The 21355-nt window shown below is 36.3% G+C and overlaps 3 protein-coding genes across 3 annotated transcripts; 1 reads left to right on the top strand and 2 right to left on the bottom strand.

Moving 5' to 3' along the window:
* The first annotated feature begins 3333 nt into the window (after positions 1 to 3333).
* Positions 3334 to 5483, top strand: LOC103410051 (cytochrome P450 77A3-like). The gene has a single exon (XM_008348823.4). It carries the CDS (start codon positions 3594 to 3596, stop codon positions 5136 to 5138), a length of 1545 nt encoding a protein of 514 aa, XP_008347045.3. The 5' UTR covers positions 3334 to 3593; the 3' UTR covers positions 5139 to 5483.
* Positions 5484 to 9915: 4432 nt separating this feature from the next.
* On the bottom strand, positions 9916 to 15399 carry LOC103438807 (RING-H2 finger protein ATL7-like). Its single transcript, XM_008377360.4, has 3 exons — positions 14763 to 15399; positions 13887 to 13984; positions 9916 to 10522 (listed from the first exon to the last, which is right to left on the bottom strand). The coding sequence occupies exons 1-3, from the start codon at positions 14919 to 14921 to the stop codon at positions 10087 to 10089; spliced, it is 693 nt and encodes a 230-aa protein (XP_008375582.3). The 5' UTR covers positions 14922 to 15399; the 3' UTR covers positions 9916 to 10086.
* A 2847-nt stretch (positions 15400 to 18246) lies between these two features.
* LOC103438808 (uncharacterized) lies at positions 18247 to 18753 on the bottom strand. Its single transcript, XM_008377361.4, has one exon. The coding sequence runs from the start codon at positions 18751 to 18753 to the stop codon at positions 18247 to 18249; it is 507 nt and encodes a 168-aa protein (XP_008375583.1).
* Between the last annotated feature and the right edge of the window lie 2602 nt (positions 18754 to 21355).

Here is a 21355-nt window from a genome sequence, read left to right as displayed (position 1 = left end):
TGGGAAGTTCTACTCAGTGAGTTCCCAGAAATAAAACCGTGAAGGCGTGATCGGTACCCAAAACGGACAATATCATGCTAAAGCGGAGTCGAGCCTGGGATGTGATGGGGACCTAGGCCGGATGTGACATTTTACGACTGTTAAAGTTGATTTGGACATTTTGATATCTCATTTGGAGATGGTCTAAAAGGGCAGTTGATAACTTGACATATTCATTTAGTGTTCAGTTTTCATTTTACTTCAAGAAAAAAAAAAAAAAAAAAAAAGCTGAAAACTTGTTCTTTGGATCATATGAGTAAAAGGAAGAGCATGTGATTGTGTTTTAGGGAATAAAACTGGTGTTGGTGATTTGAATTGTGTATGCATGTTTAACATATCCCTTGAATTAGGAATTGATACTGCATGCTTTTATACCATTTTGGTTGTATACTATATGTTATTTGTCATTTCATGAGTTTCATAGCTTATCTGGTATTTTGTGTAACACGACACACTTCCCCATAATGTAGCAGTCTTTCTTGCAAAGTTTTAGATTAGGGGTTCGAGCTGAGGGATTGAGAGTAGTTTAGCATGCTGGCAGTGACACCTAAGAGTAGGGTTTGCTACCTTTTATTATTATATTTAGATTAGTGCCTCAATTCCTTGTTGAACTAGTGTTGGTTGTAACTGTCGTTGATTCTCTGATATAATGTGTGTATGAGTTTTAATAAACTCTTCGTACTTATTGTACTGTTACATCCTAATGTCACTCATCAATTTTGAGCGCATCTTGAGACCCAACATAACATCTTTCAATTCTTTTCAAAAAGAAGAAAATGAATGTCATTTACATCACATATTCATGTGCACAACAATGCCATAATCGTCGCCTCCGGTCTCCTCTCTATTCTTTCCTTCTCATTGCCACCAGGTCTGTTGTTTGGAGATCAATTACAAGCTTTGAGAATGGGTTCGTAATACCGTCCTCCCCTCTTTGCCTCACCTAAATCATCCGAAAAAACTCAACTCTATCGATTTCTTCCGATCGACCAAATCGGTTAACTGAAAGTCGGTAAACTGACTTGGCCGTGTCAGTGCCGGTTGCGATTTACTCGTTCCTACAAGTGTTCATTGGTTTGTGATTCCGCCTTACATTTCAGTTACCTATTCGATTCCACCACTAGCCACACATGTTTTGTGACACTATGAATGGGGCACAACGAATTGTGCCGAATTTGCAGCGGCCCATTTGCCGCGTTAGATAAGACTTGGACTTATAGAATGGGATCGCAGGTTTTATCTTATAGAGGCCTAAATGGCCCAATATTCGAAGAAGCACTTTGAAAGTGTTTTTAAAATCAATTCACAGCGTTTTCAGATTATCAGAAGCAATTTTAACAATATTTAGCCGAAAAGTTTAAGGACTCATTTAAAAATGTAAGTGTTTTTGGTGATAGAATAATATTAGGGAGACTAAATTTGTAAATTAAAATTGCAAACTAAATGATGTGCTACGAATAAGAAATTGGCACGTTTATCAACATTTAAGTAATAATCCAATCATCAACTTTCATATCATTCAGTTTACAAAACTTAGTCTACAAATTTTGGGGGGGTGTATTCAATTGGAATTTTGAGGGATTTTAATTCTTTTAATAAATCTAGGGGTATTCAATCAGGATTTTAAGTAATTATCTGAAATTCAAGGTGTATTCAATTAGAATTTTAAGATAGTTTATTATAATCCTTAGAAATATGGGTGTATTCAATTAGAATTTTAAAGAAGTTTATAACATTCTATGTGTATTCAATTAGAAATTGATTTTAAAGAATTTGAGAAAGTTAAGGAATTAGAGGGAATTTGAGAGATTTTGTAGTGTATTTTAAGCATCCACAAATCTCACATCTCCCCATGAGATTTCGAGAGAATTGAATAAAAAATTTATAAAAAATCTTTACAAATCAATTAAACTCCATAAAAATCCATGGATTTATAAATCCATTAAAATCTCTCAAATTCTCAATTGAATACACCCCCTTAGTCTCCCTAGCATTACTCTTGGTGATATTTAGTAAAAATTCAAGTGAATTTTAGAAAAACAATTTAAGTGCGTCATGTAAGAAAAACAAATTTGATGCTTCTTCCAAAAAAAACATTTAAGTGCGTCATGTTGTAAAAACACATAATATCAAGATCCAAAGCAATAATACCAATATCCCTTTCCCATCTTTACCCGCATCATTTGTGTGAGACAATTACGAAAAATAGATAATGTGATACATTGCATCCCTTTCACTCCTATCTCTAGTAAAAGTGATATCTCTCCCACTTTTCCCTATTTATAACACTTAAATTAAAGCGCTCTTAGTTATTTTAAAAGCACTTCCCAACGAACTTTAAAAGTACTTCTGAAATATTTTTTTCTTTTTAAACATTTAAAACTGTTTGTAGAAGATGTGGTAGAGTCAAGTTTCACATAAACAGCATTGAATTGCAAATCAAAATCCAACCCACAAGTTACTAAAAAAAGTAATGCTAGAGAGACTAAATTTTTTAAATTAAATTTGCAAACTAAATGATGTGGTTGTAGGTAATTGAATTATTAATTAAGTATCGATTAACGTGTTTATTTCTTATTTGTGACACATCATTTAATTTGCAATTTGATTTAAAAAAATTGATCTCTTCAGCGTTACTCTACTCAAAAGTAGCAACTGCAAGGATACACAACACACAAACGTACCCTTAACTAACAAATAGTTAGCGGATTTAAGGAAACCCACAGACTTGACCAATGTGACTCCATCCCCATCCCCAACCCCATCCCCATCCATAATATAGCACCACTCACTCAACCATTGTCATCACCAATTTATTACTCTTATTTATTCATGTCTCTTTCGTTTTCCCAACAAATTCCTTTGCTATGTCTCATAAGCAATCCCAATATAGTTTGTGATAAAAAGAAACTTAAATGTATTGATCTTCGACGAATTCTATTACCAAACTTATTAAAAGTAACTTTTAAACTAGAGTAATATTAGGGGATTAAATTTTGTAAACAAAATGATGTGTTGATGATTGTATTATTATCTAACGGTTGAATAACGTGTTTATTTTTTATTGTTCATTTGATTTAATATTTTGGTCTATTTATCATTTCCCGATAAACTATTGTAGGAGGAAAGTTACCAAACCAAACACGATATTGACCATAATTATGCGCCGATTAAAGCAAAACCATCAGCAGACATGCTGAACTTCTCTGAAATGTGATTAATCATGTAATTGGAAATTGTCTCGCGTGAACTGTTGAAAAGGTTTGAAGAAAAATTTGTACTCAAGTGATAAAAATAGTTGTCCAAATCAATGGAGTAGTTGCCCGTACTTTATGTCACTGTTAAATTTTGTCTGTACAAAAATTGCCAGCTTGAGAGGTAGCATTTAACAATCTACACCCACCACCAACCACACTGCTCTGCCACTGCAACTGCAAGAACCCCTTCAAAGTAGTAGGAACGAGCCTTTATTGATCCCACCTGCAATTTCAAGCTTTGCCCATTTATACGCATCTCTCTCTCCCACACACTCAAACCCTTCCGTGCATTCATCAATGGCTGCTTTCTCCTTCTCCTCTGCTTCTCTTTCTTCTTACTACCACATTTTTTTCACCCTCCTTGCGTTTCTCGTTTCTGGGTTGATCTTCGTGTTCACCCAGAAGTCCAAATCCAAGCACCCCAACCTCCCTCCCGGTCCGCCGGGATGGCCGATCGTCGGCAACCTCTTCCAATTTGCCCGCTCCGGAAAACCATTCTTCGAGTATGCCGACGATCTCCGGAAAAAGTACGGCCCCATTTTCACTCTCAAAATGGGTAACCGAACCATGATCATCCTCAGCGACGCCAAGCTTGTCCACGAAGCCTTGATCGAGAAGGGGGTCGTCTTCGCGACCCGACCCAGAGAGAACCCCACCCGAACTATCTTTAGCTGCAATAAGTTCACCGTCAACGCCTCAATCTACGGCCCTGTGTGGCGGTCCTTGCGGCGGAACATGGTCCAGAACATGCTCAGCTCCAGCCGCCTCAAGGAGTTCCGAAGTGTTCGAGAAAATGCCATGGACACACTCATCAAGCGGATTAAGGACGAGGCCAAGGCCAACGACAGCGTCGTTTCGGTCCTCAAAAACGCGCGGTTTGCCGTGTTTTGTATCCTTTTGGCAATGTGTTTCGGGATCGAGATGGACGAGGAGACCGTGGAGAAAATGGATCAGATAATGAAAATGGTTTTAATCGTGCTCGACCCGAGAATCGACGATTATTTGCCGATTTTAAGCCCCTTTTTCTCCAAGCAGAGAAATAGGGCTTTGGAAGTGAGAAACAAGCAGATTCAGTACATTGTCCCGTTCATCGAACGACGTCGCCGTGCCCTCGAGAACCCAGGTTCGGATCTCAAAGCGACGTCGTTCTCCTACCTCGACACTTTGTTCGATCTCAAAGTGGAGGGACGAAAATCTTCGCCTTCGCATGCTGAATTGGTCACGCTTTGCTCGGAGTTTCTAAATGGCGGCACCGACACGACAGCCACGGCTCTCGAATGGGGAATCGCTCAGCTCATAACGAATCCGAACGTTCAAGAGAAGCTGTACCAAGAAGTTAAGGCGAGTGTGGGCGACAGAAAAGTTGACGAGAAAGATGTGGAGAAAATGCCCTACTTGCAAGCTGTAGTAAAGGAGCTTTTACGAAAGCACCCTCCTACCTACTTTTCATTAACCCATGCAGTAACTGAGCCGACTACTTTGGCCGGGTACGATATACCGACGGATGTGAATGTTGAGATTTACTTGCCCGGCATATCGGAGGACTCGAAATTGTGGTCCAACCCGGAAAAGTTTGATCCCGACCGGTTTGTGTCCGGCCGGGAGGAGGCTGATATAACCGGAGTGACCGGAGTTAAAATGATGCCGTTCGGGGTCGGGAGAAGGATATGCCCGGGGTTGGGGATGGCGACGGTGCATGTTCATCTAATGCTGGCGAGGATGGTGCAGGAGTTCGAGTGGAGTGCTTACCCGGCTGGTGAGAAAATAGATTTTGCTGGGAAATTGGAGTTCACTGTGGTAATGAAGAACACTCTAAGAGCTATGATCAAGCCTAGAATCTGATTAATTAGGTGGAAAAATCTAATTAGTTTTGATATAATACGGATAAATCGATCGGGTTCGTGATATGTAGATCTTTGTTTTTTTTTATTTATTTGTATTATGCATTTTTTGTTTTTATTTTTTTATTTTACTTTTTTTATGTTTTGGTTATTCTTTAGTATTATGTCATGGAAATAATGGATTTTACGCTTGGGAATGGAGAGGGTAAAATCTTGATCCAAAAATTCAGATGGAAGTAAAAGAATTAGACAAATATTGGGTGTCCATGAACTCTGTATATTTCAACAGAATTTAGCTTCAAATTTTGCTTTATGCAAATATAAAATAGAAAATAGTTTTTTAGCATCGATCATGATCAGTACTAATCTACAATACATGATACGTTTTCACTTCTACTCATCGGTTCTCTACATTGGTTTCTAAGATTTCACTACTTTAATACGGTTTTTCTGTGATAGCTAGGTAAATCAGACTAGTATGGTTAGTCATCGTACGAGGTAAATCGGCTCTAATTAAGAAAGAAAATTGTAAAATTCTCTCGCACTCTAGCTAAGACATTTAAATACATATGGTGTAAAAAGTCTTTTAAATACATATGGTGTAATTCTTGTTGGCGTGAGTCCCACTCTAATTAGGATTGTAGTTATTTAATTATTGTGGAGGATTAGTACTAGTTAAAAGTGGTTAAATTTAACAAACTGCATGCTTGTGTGTTAATTAAAGTGAAAACTTGAGTCGACCTGCATTTTTAGGTACATTAAAGCAATCATCTGCCGTGGTATGGCCAGTTGCTACGTACTATAAAATTTTGAAGTAACTAACTATAATATTGTGTGTTGTTTCCTTCCATTCCATGGAATTTCAGCTAGCTAGCTACCTGTTGATGAATCCCATGTGACCCCCATGAATGTTGTTCTTGACAGCAAAGTCACACTTCTCAACTGAAGGCGACACTTGATATACATACATACATACATACATATATATATATATATATATATATATAGATGTATTATCTTGCCTAAATTAGCTTTATCACAATACGTGGGACTCATTGAACCTAAGATTTCAAGTGCAAATGTAAATGTGTTCAATCACTTGAAATACGAATCGTTTACGTACTTATTTGAATGACCTTATATTAAAAATATGTTAGCAGTAATGCAATTGTTGTACAATCATGTCGATTGAATTGTGTGACTTGGCTCAAGATCATGGCAAAGCGTAACGTCGTTCCATGATGACCTTAGGATACAATTACAAAAGCAAAATATTTGATACAAAAATTTTGAGTGCAAATTTGTTACTGTGAACTAAAACTAACGTACTACTCTTTACTTTCTTTCTTCTCATTTACAAGAAATTTTTATTTGCCCTTAAAATACTTGTTATGTGGTGTGCTATTTCATCTGTGATAATATGAATGAACATTTTATTTTTAAGTGAAATAATAATATTATGTGACGGTGTTCCGAGTATACTAAAAATTCTCAATTTTCATCTGCCAATGTAATAGGATAATCGAAACCATCTACTTTAGGGACATGGCTGAAGGATTATAGCACACAAAACTTAACCAAGTTGAAAGTTTAGACATTTCATTAAATACGATGTTAGTTTAAGGGATGTGCTATCTACACATTTCAAATTACTTCTCACACACCTTTTGTTAATTTTTTTCCATTGATCTTCTTTAATTCATTCTATCTGACGGTCAAAAATTAAAAAGATGTATGAAAAGTAAAATGGAGTGTGTGGATATCACACCCTTAGTTTAAATGTTTAATAAGGTGAAAATACAATGGAAAATGTAGCTAGTATTCTTTGACTTTGTTCCCATGGATCGAGGATTTGACGAGGGCGGAGTGATTTTACAGCAGTAGTACGAGTGGTGGTGGAATATGGACCACCATCATGCCGATATGTCTGCATCGTGGCATTCATAAGCCGAACAATTTGGTTGGCTTTTTATGTGGATATGTGTCAATATTGCATCTTGGAAAATCTGCCGTGAGTCATCATTTGTACATCGTATCTTAAGAGATTCATCCGGCTCGGGCCGTCATTACATTCCGGGTTCGATTTCATTATAATATAATATTGTCCATTTTGAGCTCTAACTATGTTTTCACGGTTTTTTTTTTTGAACTTACACGAGAACTTTATAATGGATCACCCATTATAAGATTGCTCTCGCGCGAACTCGCTTAACTTAGGAGTTCCGATAAAATCCGAAGCCAATAAGCTCCCAAAAGGTCTCGTGCTAGGTAGAGATGAGAATATACATATGAGGCTTACATGATCTATTCCCTGGGTCGATGTGGGATGTTATATTTAATGTATCCAATTTTACTATTATTATGGTAGGTGAGAAATTTTGAAATTATTACGATAATTTAGAGAATTTGCAAGTTTCAAATTCAAAATGCAAGAGAGAAACTCGACATCCTATTTACTAGAATATTAAACCACATGTAATGTTCTTGTTCTATTTATATTATAGCGTGTTATGTACGACATGTTTCGAAAAAACTGAAAAATTATGTAGGGATTCGCTTTGCAAGTAACACTTGCCGCAGTCTTATATGTAACGAAATTGTTGCGTTCGTATTTATTGAGAATTGGTGCTTTCTTCTGATTTATTTGTATAATTCTATAAATAATAGTGAACTGTTGTCTGACCTTAAAACATAACCTTGAACTCATCTTTAGAAGAAAAAATAAATTGTAAATGAGTAGTTTGAAATACTAAAAACAATTCTCCTATATGTATTTTATGTATATTAAATTTTGGTATCATGACAATTAAATACTCAAGGGTGTCTTTTGAGTTTTCAAATATAATGCGAAAAAAAATGTATTCTTTAAAATTGTTTCACTTCATCTTCACTTAAGAGTGAGATGTCTGATATTCGACTACTGTGAATAGTGAGTTTAATATTGAATTATTATGAATAGCCTATTGTGTAGGATAGCTTCATGCTCAACTCCCCTTAGAGCCTCTCACAAAACTTTCCAAATTTCCTAATATCCCCGTTAATTCTTAAAATTGACAATGTTCTCTTAAAAAAAACGTTGGAGCCTTTCATATAGAGAAAATTGTAGCAATAATCTTTCAATTTAACTCAATTAAAGCGTTGGTCCCTCAACTAAAAATATGAGACCATTGGTCCCTTAACTCATTTAAACGTGCAACTATGATTATCTTCGTCAACTTTATCAGAACTTCCGTAAAAAATGAATAATGATGGAAGTATCATTACTACAATTAGGTCAAAATTAAGGAATCATTACTCAAATTAGGTTAAAGTTGAGGGATTGTTGCTACAAGTTTCTCATTTTGGTTTTTTGCCTCACATGTGTGACACGTTACTTATGTTGACAGAAGTTCTGACAGAGTTGATGAAAAAGACTATAGATGCACGTTTTGATGAGTTAAGAAACCAATGATCACAAATTTTTAGTGGAAATGATCATTGTTCCAATTGAGTTAAAGTTGAATGACCATTACTACAATTTTCTCGATCATAAAACTCAACCAACATTGCTGGCTGACACAAAACTTTTTTTTTTTTTTCCAAAATTCAATGTCATCCATTTACATGCACAAACATGTACAGCATTAGTGTACTCTCTCTGCCAATGCGTTTTGCCAACTACTAACGAACTCTGTGTACTTGCACCTGTAGCAGGAAGCAGTGCATTCAAAAGCCTCTGCTTATGAATATGTTTTCTGAAACAAAAATGTCAACTCCTGGTTCGGTTTACATTTAAGATCAAATTTTAGTCTTTCGATGTGACACGAAGGTACAAAATCTAAATTGGATTGAGATCAAATTTTTTGCACCCAAAAATATAAGTGTGGTCTCTCTCGTCTAATCATTAATTAATACGTGTTTATAAACTTAATTTTTATTAATTGTATTATCATAAGCTTAATATGTGCCAATCAATGATTATGGGTCATTAAAAGACCACATCTATTTTGGGTGCAAAGATTTGAGATATATTGGATTTGGGTTGAACAAAATCAATATTATATTGATTTCCATGATCACGTCGTCTTATTCTTCTACAATTTTCCATTTGTCCTTAGATTATTCTGGGATGTACTCAGTTCACAACAACGAAGTCTTATCTCACTAAACGGGAACGAATGCATGAATCCTAAAATGTCACTGTTCTTAGTTTTACACCAAACATTCCGTTAGCCCCAAGTACTCCATGTCATTACTTAAACTCTACGTTCAAGTCTTCCTAATTATTCCTCTACTTTTTTTACCCTTTTTACCTTGAGCTTATGCCTCATAATCTCATTTTCTTACCGAAATATTTGTTCCTTGATTCTTCTTTGGTGTACTCAACTCGATGGCAAGAAAAAAAACAGAAACATCTCATAAAAAGAAGCGGGGCAAGTGAGTGGTTAAAAGTGTCTATCTGTGCATCTGAGATTCCATGTTCCAATCCACCTCACTTAATATGGCTTGTATTAAAAAGTGCGTAAAGTTGAAATTGAGATCAAATTTTGGCTCTAAACCATTATCTTAATCCCATTTTACCACTTAGACCCTTCTCAAGCTTCATCAAGTCCCCAGATAAAAGGGGAGAGTGCTCCAACACACCCCTTCTCTCCATTTACATGGCAATGAGTTGACGGTAAGGGGCATACAAGTTAAATACATAACCTCCCGCACCTTTATCTACTTCCTACTTTTACTACTGATCTAACAAAACTGCTCAACACCAGCCAGCCTAAAATCGAAAAAAAAAAGGACGATTAAATCAAAACGATTTTATACACAGCAAGCAGAGAGCCAACAACCAACTTCCTAAGAGAAGGTAACAATGGTGGTATTTACTTACAAACTTTTATAACATACCCATTCTCCGTCGTTGCCCAATCAGACGTATTAGCGGATGTATCTTGAATTCAAGGGCACCAATGTGTCTACGGATTTGATGGGCTTTCTACATGCTTATTTCCCTGGTCCTTAGAAATCTGATTAGAAATCTGATTACTCTCAGTTAAGGAGGAGCTATTCTCCCCGGCATCTGTTGCATCACCCTCTGATGCTGCATGATCTTCTTGAATGGGATCCATACCATGGTTTTCATGAGTTCTTGATGCTCGACTATTCAAGAGATAGCGATAAGAAAGGGTATTAAAGGACTCTGTACCGTAATGAGATCGAATAGCCGAACAGGACAAGGGTTGCATGCGGCGTTTTATCTCAGGAAACTCGCGCAATGATATTCTACAAACAGGACATGTGGAATGCTGCTGAAGCCATATGTCTATACAGGTCACATGGAAGGAGTGTTCACAGTAGGGGAGGATCCGCAATACATCATCACCATGGTATTCCGCAAGGCAAACAGTACATCTACAAAATAAAAGAAAAATCAAATTTCATAAGAAAAATGCAAGGATTACGAGATAACATGTTTGAAATTGTTGTAAAGTGCCAAGATTATAGGTGAATATGACAAAATTATTCATTTGATTCTCACTGCTTTTCTCTTTTCTTTTAACCACTAAAGCAACAGAGTTAAGAGAGAAAATTTCTGAACCATGCTACCAAGATACCAGAATAAACGTTTACCGTACAATCTTCATTGGAATATCACTCAAATTGCAAGCTTGACCTCATTAAAGAAATAAACAGCAGGCTTGACTCAGCCAAAAAGAGAATCCTTACATATCAGTGGAACATTGAAATGAAAGGATTAACTTAATCAGATTAAGGAACCAACAGAGTACAAAAAATGGGAAGAGAACTTATTCAGGATAGCAGGATACTGCATCGGACTCAAAGAACTATTATTTTGGTCGATTTACATTGTCAGGCATTAACAAGGATACTTTTACTGCAGGAGCAGTGCATTTTCCAGATTGTTTAAAACTTACAAAATAAGAGAGTTCCAAAAGAACTGGGAAATGTTATATAGCCCTCTAAATATGCCTACATTGCATCAGAACGAAAACACTGCACTACTTATGAACAACAACAAAGCCTTATCCTACTAAGACCTAGTTTGGGAGTGAGGTCGTCGTACCCAGTGCACAAGGCTCCCGCTTTACGCAGGGTCTGGGAGAGGTAAATATCGGCTAGCCTTACCCCCATTTATGGAGAGGCTGCTCCCAAGTAGTTTGGGAGTGAGGTGCTTAAAAAAAAAGCACCCATGAAAAAAAGCTGTGAGGGTTTTAGGTGTTTGGTAAACTGAAAAAAAAAGGCTTATTTTGGAAGCTGCTGTGAGAATAAGCTGAAATCAAAGGAAAAAGCTGAAGCTGCTATTTGCAGCTTTGGAAAACTGGTTTTTTTTCAAAGCACACGGAGCTACAATGCTTCTTTAATGAAAAGACTCACTATTAGACTGCTTTTTTTTCCAAAAGCACTTTTACAAAAAAGTTTACCAAACACTCTACTGATTTATTTCACAGCCGCTTATTCTCACAGCACAACCGCTTATTCTCACAGCAGCTTTTTTTCAAAGCACAGCATTACCAAACCAGCCCTAAGTGGGGTCAGTTGTATGAATCCTAGAATGTCATTGTGCTCGGATCTGTGCCACGTCTTCCGTTAGATCCAATTACTCAAAGTCTTTTCTTAGAGTCTCTTTTCAAGTCTTCCTAGTTCTTCCTCTACCCCTTGGCCCTGAACCTCTGTCTTGTAATCGCATCTTCTAACCGAAGCGTCAGTAGGCCTTCGTTTCACATGTCCAAACCACCTTAACCGATTTTCTCTCATCTTTCCTTCAATCTCGGCTACTCCTACTTTACCTCGGATATCCTCATTCCTAATCCTATCCTTTCTCGTGTGCCCACACATCCAATGAAGCATTCTCATCTCTTCTACACTCATTTTATGTACGTGTTAGATGCTTCACCGCACTACTTAAGAATATATATAAAAAGATATCAGAAATCACGAGGGCAACAGCTCTAAGTGCACGTGAAGATAGAAATAATTACATTGATCAATTACTTCTTAAAATACTTTTTGGAACACTAAACAAGTAGCCACTGGCTTTTAGAAACATAAGAAAATGATCTATGACCACACACTTGAATACAGCCCAGGATGAATCAGAGGCTATACAAGATTGAAGTCGACAAGTACCTAGCGTAAACTTCATTCTTATATATATTCACTGACCCTCCAAGCTTAAGGACATATTAACCTCTCTCAAATTATTAAAAAATGGTCTTTTTATGAGAAAATTACTCATCACAGACATAGAAATTCTCATTAGATGTTAAACCCATGTATCCCACAGTCCAGAACAAATCTAAATTTCTCCAGGAGAAAAACAGGGTATGTGGCATCTATGCTAAGACCTAACCAGCCGTGTTGGAAAAGAATTAACACCTAGTTGCTCCAACCTTTTGAATAAGAACTAGGAGCAACCAAGATCCTGGTACTTCTTTCTCAATGGACAAAAGACAACTGACCAGAGAAAATGAAAGGCCAACTTCCATCATCAAATTACACTCTAACCAATATCATTCCACTTGTGTCTTGTCTTGTACACACACAACTGTCCATCATTCTAACATAAAAAGCTATGGATAAAAGGAACAATGTACCAAGATACATAATTAAATTCTCTCTCATAGGACTAGACAACTAGTTAGCCAAAACTTGGCAATGGACACTTGAACCACATTATTTGTATTCTCATCTATAAGGCTACTCGAAGAAAAGATTTCTAAGGGTATTACTGGATTTTGTTGCATTGTGGAAGTCTATTGAGGATTAAAATGGTGAATTATGAAACGGACAAAAAGAGAATAAAAGGGGCGTGCTTCTAAAAAACATTATCATCATTTAGGTATGGAAAGAGGAGATGAGCATCTCAAACTAAACACAGGATATCAGTATTATCCAAAGTACTTGATATCTGCAACTCTCAAAGGTCCAAACACTTTACATCCTGGAATTGGTAGATTCTGCAGTATCTCCTGATGAGAAACTTTAGAATGACTAGTGTGGTAACCAGAACAGCTTTAAATTTTATCACCATGAATATTAAAAATTTGTGATCAAAGTACAAATATAAAAGATATTTATGGCAACGAATAGCAGTAAATCGCAGACGTACTAAAAGAGTCTCCTAAGAGTACTGGTCAAATTTCAAAGAAAAGCTAAGGGGGGGGTCATTGTGTATGCCTTCATGATATGTTGTGCTTTGACTTTAAACTACAATCGTTTGAAATCTTATATTTCTTGATAATTCCTCTGTCACAGGTAATACCCCTTCAAGACCCGCTAGATAAATTAGTGCATTCACATACTTCCATTCCCCAAAACTCCTTACACAGAACATGGCACTACTTGGAAATACTCTTCCAGGGCTCAGAATGTTTGCTACCTGCTGTATGCCTATATTCCTAAAACCTTACCAAATGAATATCCATCCGTAATGGGAACCTATCAATTATTTGATTTATGACCCACACACACTCACCAATTACCACTGGAAATCCCTCTACCCCTTTCCCAGGTCTTTTCAAATTCCAATACTAAACAAATTATAAGACAAATATGGTTGAGAATCTGAACTCCAAATCCTCACTATTACAATTACCTATATCAAATATTATGGAAAATTGGAAATAATGAACTCAAGTTCAGAACAGTGAAAATCATACACCTCGCAAACATTTGCATATTACAATCAATCAAATGAGAAAAACTGCAAACAGAAATTAAAGTGAGGAATAGAAGAATTGAAGAAATAACATACTGAGCATCTTCTACAGCTAAAAAAAATGCATCACTGTACTTCTTTGTTGGAAAGTTGGCTATTACTACAGGTTCAACGCCATGCAATCCCCGTTCCAGCTGTACATGAATTAAGTGAAGAACCATTTAAATTCATGGTCAAAGATACGTATCCACATAAGCTTGTTTAATAAAAAGAAAGAAAATTTGCATATGCATAGGCCTGTTTGTATATGTTTTATGTGATTCACCAGAATAAGTCATGAGATATACAAAGACCAAAAACATATATTAAAATGTCTGAAAGGTACAACACTAACTATCAATTCAAAATGATAAACTAAACTCAGGAAGTCAGAAAAAAAAAAGTTGAAAATAAATATTGTGCATAAAACTAAGAGAAGCTTGGAGCTTTGGTCCCTTGAACTAAAAGTCAGTGAGTATTGGTCCCTGAACTTGTCACAAAGTTGAGCGATTGTCCTTTTGAGTAAGACCTTTAGAACTTTCATCCAAAATAAAGAAATTAAAGGGGAAAACTAAGAAGTTAACGGAGTTATCTGAAAGGACCATTGTTGCACATTGTGACAAGTTCTTGACCAATACTCGCGTACTTTTAGTTCAGGAACCAAAGCTTAAACTAGACTAAAGCTCCAATTTTTTTTAAAACTAAAAGCCAAGAACCTTGTTCGATGTAGAAAACGATAAGAACTACGTATTATGACGCACAATAACTAAATAAGAACAGAAGTGAAACCAATAACAATCACGCCAAGAAAATTTTCATTCATTTCCAATGGAAAAATCCCAGATGGTAAAATCAAAGCTAATTACTGATAAACGAACAATCCATTTCAGAAAACAAATCAAAACTAAAGAACTGGAAAGGGAAGAAACATACAATATTGAGATCAGATCCGGAAGCTATGGGGAAGGAGCGTCTAGATACACTGAGGTGAATCCGAGCACAGACAAGCCTGGTACACACGAACACGATGAACATGGTGCTCACCGCGAACCCAATCACCGTCATCACCAGGTTTATCCCTGAAGATATCATCACTTTATATTTGGGGTTTGTCCAATGTACCCAAATTCACAACCAGCTCAAAAATGATTCATATAAAAAAATCAGCACCCCTTAGTCCCTCTCATATACACTGAATTGGGTAGGATTTTCCACAGAGGTAGTGAAAATTGTGAGATATGGGTTTTGTACTGCTGGAGTTGCAGCAGGTACTAATGCTGCTGCTGTCTTGGTTGAGCCAATTGTCATGGACAGGACAGCTCAAAGATCAGTTAGGGTGTGGGAGTGGAGAAAGCGGGAGGAGGGAACTGTATTGGTGTTGGAGGGAAGAGGCCAGGACCGGATGAGAAAGAAGTCATGGAGGGTTTGAGCAGAGCCGGGACTGGGGAAGCCCATGTGACTAGAACCACCCAAAAAAGGAAGGATATGGTGTACGGAAGGAGGGATTTGCTGCTCAGATCCAAATCAAATCCAGGTTTTGGGAGTTGGATTAAGATTTGATACTCACGTCAGTCCCTAATCAGTAATGACTGTACAAATAGAATCTTTAAGTGAACATCTTCTTAATTACTATGCAAATGTAGAGAGAGTATTTTATGGGTAAACTATGTTTTAAAAAGAATAAATATCTAACTACGGTTCTTACTCAAAATTATTCATTGCCGATTTATACATTAAAACTTGTATACAAATAGATGAACGGAATTGGTAAAAACATTACAGATTGCTTATATATTTGCTACAATAGATTGACTAAACGATCTTAGTTTTAATTCATTTTTTGTAAAGATGATTTTTACAAAGTGATACATAAAATGAACGGTTTTGATTATAAACACAAAGTTGTGTAATTCGAACATAAAGAATTTTAGGTCAGAGTTCCTATTTATCCTTGAGTTGCCAAATGTGTTCCTTTAAAAATCCCCTCATGTTTGCGTTCAATCGTAACTTCATACATTTTTAAAACATTTCAATTTAATACATATACTTATTATTTCATTTTAATTTCGTACATTTATTACAATTTTCCTCAAATCTTCCGTTATATGCACACGGAGACAGTCGATGGCCCCACAAAATCTGTGATACGTGAATAAAAAAACAAATAAACATATTTGTAATTATAAAATGATCCCACAAGTCACACTTGCAGAATCTTTGACTAGGCTCCACTATGGATCCTCTTTATGAGGATTTAAGGATCTGTCTATTTATTTTATATTATACGATAAATTTTTGTCAAATACTATTTATATTTAATTTAAAATAAAAGTATTTAAAATAATTTATGACCGTACAATTTAAGATAAACGGACATGATTTGAAGATAGTTAGAATCCTCACAAAGAGGATCTAAAGAGGATCCTCATTCGACTTCTACAACCTATGGTTCGTATCCGAACTTGTTTTGTCTCAAATGGGCCAGCAAGAACAAATAGAGGCAAAACTGTATCTCCACCAGTTGTTGATTTTGTGAGAAAAGATGTTCTGATCTTGTTAACTAGACCATTACGGTCGTTGCCAACGGACGGACGAGATTGAGTCCAATTGATTTTGGTGGTCTTACTGGTTAGTCTCTCAGTTTCCACTGAAGCCGAACGACGCTGTTTGAGAGACAGATTTTGGAGACCGAAAAAAGAAGGAAGCATGAACATGAAGGCACAGAGGTTTGTATGCGACGGAGCAATTCCTTTGCACATTCATCTCCATGAATCCGACGGAGCAAGCCCTGGTAGTAAACCACTATATATATATATATATATATATACACATATTATATCAATATCTCTCTTTCAAATTTCCAATTAGATCCTCGGATTGGGTACCTGCCATCGTTAGGCTTGCTTCTAAAACCTCACTTCAGCCAGCGGCGCACTTCATACTCGCTTTCGCTTAGACACCATGTAGTAGGAAAACCAAAGTCTTGTGTGAACAAATTTGGGGCCAAGCCAATTCTAAAGCAAACATAGAAAGTGTTCCGTCTCCATCACCTTCTGCCAACATCAACACCATCACCCTACCCTGCTACATGTTGCCACCATCGTTGCAACTACACCTCTTCAAATTTTTCATCGCCACCATCTCCATTGCTATACTGTTCTGCCACCGCTTTTTACCATCACCACCACTAAGCACTGCCACTATTACTTCATGCCACACCTTGCTGAACAGAAAAACTACGACTATTGACGCAACAGTTATCCCCATGTTCTCACAATTAATTAAACTAGACTCACAAGATGTTATTTATGTGATATGTAATGCTCTAATTTTTTTTTGTCTCAGTATAGTTCTGGGGGTTATAACTTGGTTTAAACAAACTAGTTTAGCTAACATGCCTATCAGGTTAATTGGTCTAAACTAGATTATAGGATTCACTTGCCTTCCAACTATTTGGTTATGTGTAGAGATGTTCCTCTTTGATTGGCAATAAGATTTGATCATACAAGGTTTTAAAGCTTCATACCTTACATGTCATTCATCTGTGTGAAGATGCCATGTGCATTTGTGTGATGAAGCTATGTGCAATCTCTTTGCTCGTGAGGAGGACCTACTGAGTGCTTTGTGTTCATCCAAAATGGAAGGTTAACTTCAACATAAGAAATACATTTAGAGCCTCAAAAAATTTAATTAGCTCACAGCTCCAAACATGTCTTTTTCTTTCTAATTATAGAAAGTTTGGAGTGCAAAATGAGAATTTTTGAGTGCAATAACAATTCTCTTTATTTAATTCTTTTTAACATTTATGTGAGGTCTCTCCTCATCTAAAATTTTGGCTCTGCCACCGAGTTTTGTACAAATCCTTTTTTTTTTGTTGATGGATTCAATAACCAGTTGTATCCGCATGAATTTTCCTCCTTATATGTGGAGTTTTACCACGTAAAAAAAAATCAGTCATTATTCAAACCCATTTCACTAGACAACTTGAAACCAACTGTTGCATGTAAATTTATATACAACTTATATCATTATCACATGCATCTTCAGAAAATCCGTATATTAAGTTATGAAGATTGAAGACTAACAACAATAGTATTTGTAAATTTTGAATATTCGCCTATTTGTAGAGGCGAACATACAAGATTATTACATTATTATTGTACAAGAAAAATATTTAAAAAACCTATTTACATTGTCAGGTAGACAAATTCGGTAACAACCAACAAACCTCAACAACATTAAAAAAAATAATTAAATAAACAAATAAAAGAATATCTTATTTCGCCAGCACCCCGTTATTGATCATCCTTATCTGTATCCTATCAAAATGTCAAAATATTCTCCAAAAATACAAAACCATTGACAATTCCATTTTTTGGTATCTTCCTTCCTGTTTCCCCTATTGGAAACCACCAGATCATTTGGCCGGTTTACTACCCTGCAGGCCACCTTGTTCAACACCATCGCCTGTATCAATAGTCCTCACCTTGAATCGCTCGAGCCTAAGTTTCGATTCCCCTCCTTTGAAATCCCGCGGTGAACCAACGCTCAGACTCCGTTGCATAGTTCGAGCTAGTTTGGTTTCATCCGGTTTCACTTGAGCTAATATCACATGCAATTTCTTTGGCACCTCAAGAAACTTATCTTGAATCCCCGGAAATATTTTCTTGAACAGTTCCAGCCTTCGAAAATAAAGTTCCCTGAAAAACTCTACCAACGCCAACAACTTTGGATCAACAGACTTTCCAACTTGGGATTGGAATCTGTAGTAACTGTCGCCTAAGTCGCTAACATTTCTTCGAAGTAGGCCGCTTTCGAGCTGTGACATATCATTCTTGGTGCCCGAAAATGAAGTGCTCGTGCTCGATGGCTCTGTATATGTAGCAATATCATCTACTTGTGGATATCCTTCCGGCCTTTCCATGGATGTAAGAATCGATCTTCGAAAATATATGTAAAAGAGAATGGGGTTGAGTTGTGTATTTGATTGATCTCAATGTGCTTTCCGTGGGGTTTATCTTTGGTTTTGGATGGGGTAATCATATATATAGGGTTTAGGTTTAGGAAACTAGTTCAAGATTTCAAAGCAAGCCATGACTTTGTCTCTATGCCAACTAGGCTACGCGTAGCTGATTGGGTTGTAGACATATTTTTGGATTGGAAGACACGAAATTGACCAAATCATGGCCACATATTTGGGTTTGATCAAAACCAAAGACTGCTAATCCACTTGATCATGGGGCCTAATTTGGGCTGTCGTATGATCATACGACTCTGCACACCTGTTCATGATGTAATGTATATATACACGTTTCTTGGAAAAATGGATAACTTGCAAAATCGAGAAGAAGAACCAATCTTCAAGCTGCTCATTGGCGTGGCGTCACAATTTTCTTTTGGTGTTTTATAAACTCAACTAAAACAGAATTCAATTACTCCTAAGGTGGATTGTGTTAGGGACTTCCTCTTCTAATGACGGTTAGGGACTTTCTCTCTAACTATTACATCTCGGGTTCAAATTCTTTCACCGTCTCTTAATATAGATTTTTGCTCACTACCCTATTTATCACCGGAATCCGAATACTACATTTGTATATGTATTTTAAATGGACTCCATGTACTTTCTCATTCCGTGAATCCTAGTAAACGCTTGAATGCTTTGGGAGGAGTGTGATTCCGTTTCTTCTCACTTCAATCCTATTTGGTAAACACGCCATCAAAGTTAAATAGAGAAAGGAAACGAATAGTGATGAATCAACTAAAAATATATATTTCACACACTAAGCACACAGAAAAATAAGTGAGGAGTAGAATTAAAAGCAAACACACATAAGAAGAGTACAAGATGATTATTCAAGCCTGCAGACAACAACATTCACTACAAAAAGAAACACTCTTTCAGATAAGCATATGGATGAAATATCAAGATGGGCTTAGTGTTTCCTCGTTGGGGGAGCTATAGATGCAAGATATTGTTCCCAGATTTGTTTACTCATAGCCTACGCTTGAGATTTGTGGACATTGCGCCTAGAAGCAATTGCCTCGTTGACGAACAGGTCGTGACATTGCTTAGCCAGAGACACAAGAAGATAGCAACAACCATCACTTACAACAGCCTCTTTAAAAATACTTTTGCTCACTTCTAACTCAGACTTGACGGAGAAATATTTTCTACATTCATCCAAAGTCGGCGAATTTGAAGACTCGGCAGTTGGGACTGCAAAAATAACCCCAAATGGACTCGCAAAGATCAAAATCACCAGAAGATAATTAATACTCATCCTATAATACTTGGAGCACCAATTGCATTTAACTAATTTCTTGGATTGAGTTTTGCGAGCTAGTTTATTTATACGCCAAAACTCTTATGAACTTCGTAATTAACTACGCGGGAGATTCAATCACTTTCAATATTATAGGTGAGAATTTGAAAAAACAGTTTCGTATTTAATACATTCGAAACCAGCGATCGTTCAAGAAAAAAAAAAAACGAAAAGATAATGTATCATTAATACTATAAAATTTGTAAGAAGTATGGTCAAACAAATCGTTGTAGGGATCTATATGTATCATTAGCACACTAGTACCTTATCATTTTTTTAACATACAATATTATCTTATCATTTTTTTAACATACAATATTATCTACATTAAGGGAGTGGGAGAGCGGGCTAAGTCTCACAATGGACTAAAAATAATGTGGTTCAAATTCACCTTCAGCGATAATCGAACGTAAGACCTCTCGCAATGAGCTAGCAAGTAGCAGTACTGTGGTTCAAATACCACTAGATCATAGCACTAAGTGGCAATACCTTATCATTTTTTTCATACATACAATAGTACATCAAAGAGTGAGAGAGTGTGTTAAGCCTCATAATGGGATAGCTATAATAATTTAGTTCAAAAGAAAAAGTATCTAAAAATATCAAATTTAGATATTTGTATCCTAATATATTACATTTTGTCTTTAGCGAGAATCAAATTTAATATAAGAGGTATCCTACCACAGTAAACCATAATATTATAGTACTAAGTGGCTCTATGTATTTTTATTTTTGGTTTACAATTTTTTGAACACAAGGTATCCCATAACACATTAATAATAGTATAGAATAGATAGATACGATATAGGAAGGATATACTAAACTCATTAAGTTGAACTGAAACATTCCCTTGATAATCTCCAATTAATGCGTGCTATTTTTTTTTTATTTGAACAAATGATATTTTCTACACTAAAGGGAGGTGGGCATAGCCTCATAATGGACTAGCAATAATTTGGTTCAAATTCACTTTTGGCAATAATTAAACCTAAAACCTCTTACTTACAAATAAAGAGGAATACCACTATATCATAATACTAAGTGGCTAATGCGTGCTATTATACAGTAAGGCGGAAAATCTAAGTGCTATTGTTTTTTTTTTGAGTACTTTGATATTTTTACACTAAGGGGAGGGGGAGTTTAGCTAAACAACACTATGGGCAACCTAATTTGGTATCGAACTCGTCATTCACGAGTTTAGCT

Source organism: Malus domestica, chromosome 07, assembly GCF_042453785.1.
Source record: "Malus domestica chromosome 07, GDT2T_hap1".
In the NCBI taxonomy this organism is placed as follows: Eukaryota; Viridiplantae; Streptophyta; class Magnoliopsida; order Rosales; family Rosaceae; genus Malus; species Malus domestica.
This window is presented reverse-complemented; position numbering and strand designations above follow the sequence as displayed.

Excerpts from the sequence above, each read along its gene's own strand:
- LOC103438808 (XM_008377361.4), bottom strand. The coding sequence starts at position 18,753 with ATGGAAAGGCCGGAAGGATATCCACAAGTAGATGATATTGCTACATAT.
- LOC103438807 (XM_008377360.4), bottom strand. The coding sequence starts at position 14,921 with ATGATATCTTCAGGGATAAACCTGGTGATGACGGTGATTGGGTTCGCG. Across the intron at positions 13,985-14,762 it reads CCGGATCTGATCTCAATATT|CTGGAACGGGGATTGCATGG; the intron begins GTATGTTTCTTC and ends ATTCATGTACAG. Across the intron at positions 10,523-13,886 it reads TTAGCTGTAGAAGATGCTCA|ATGTACTGTTTGCCTTGCGG; the intron begins GTATGTTATTTC and ends TTTATTTTGTAG.
- LOC103410051 (XM_008348823.4), top strand. The coding sequence starts at position 3,594 with ATGGCTGCTTTCTCCTTCTCCTCTGCTTCTCTTTCTTCTTACTACCAC.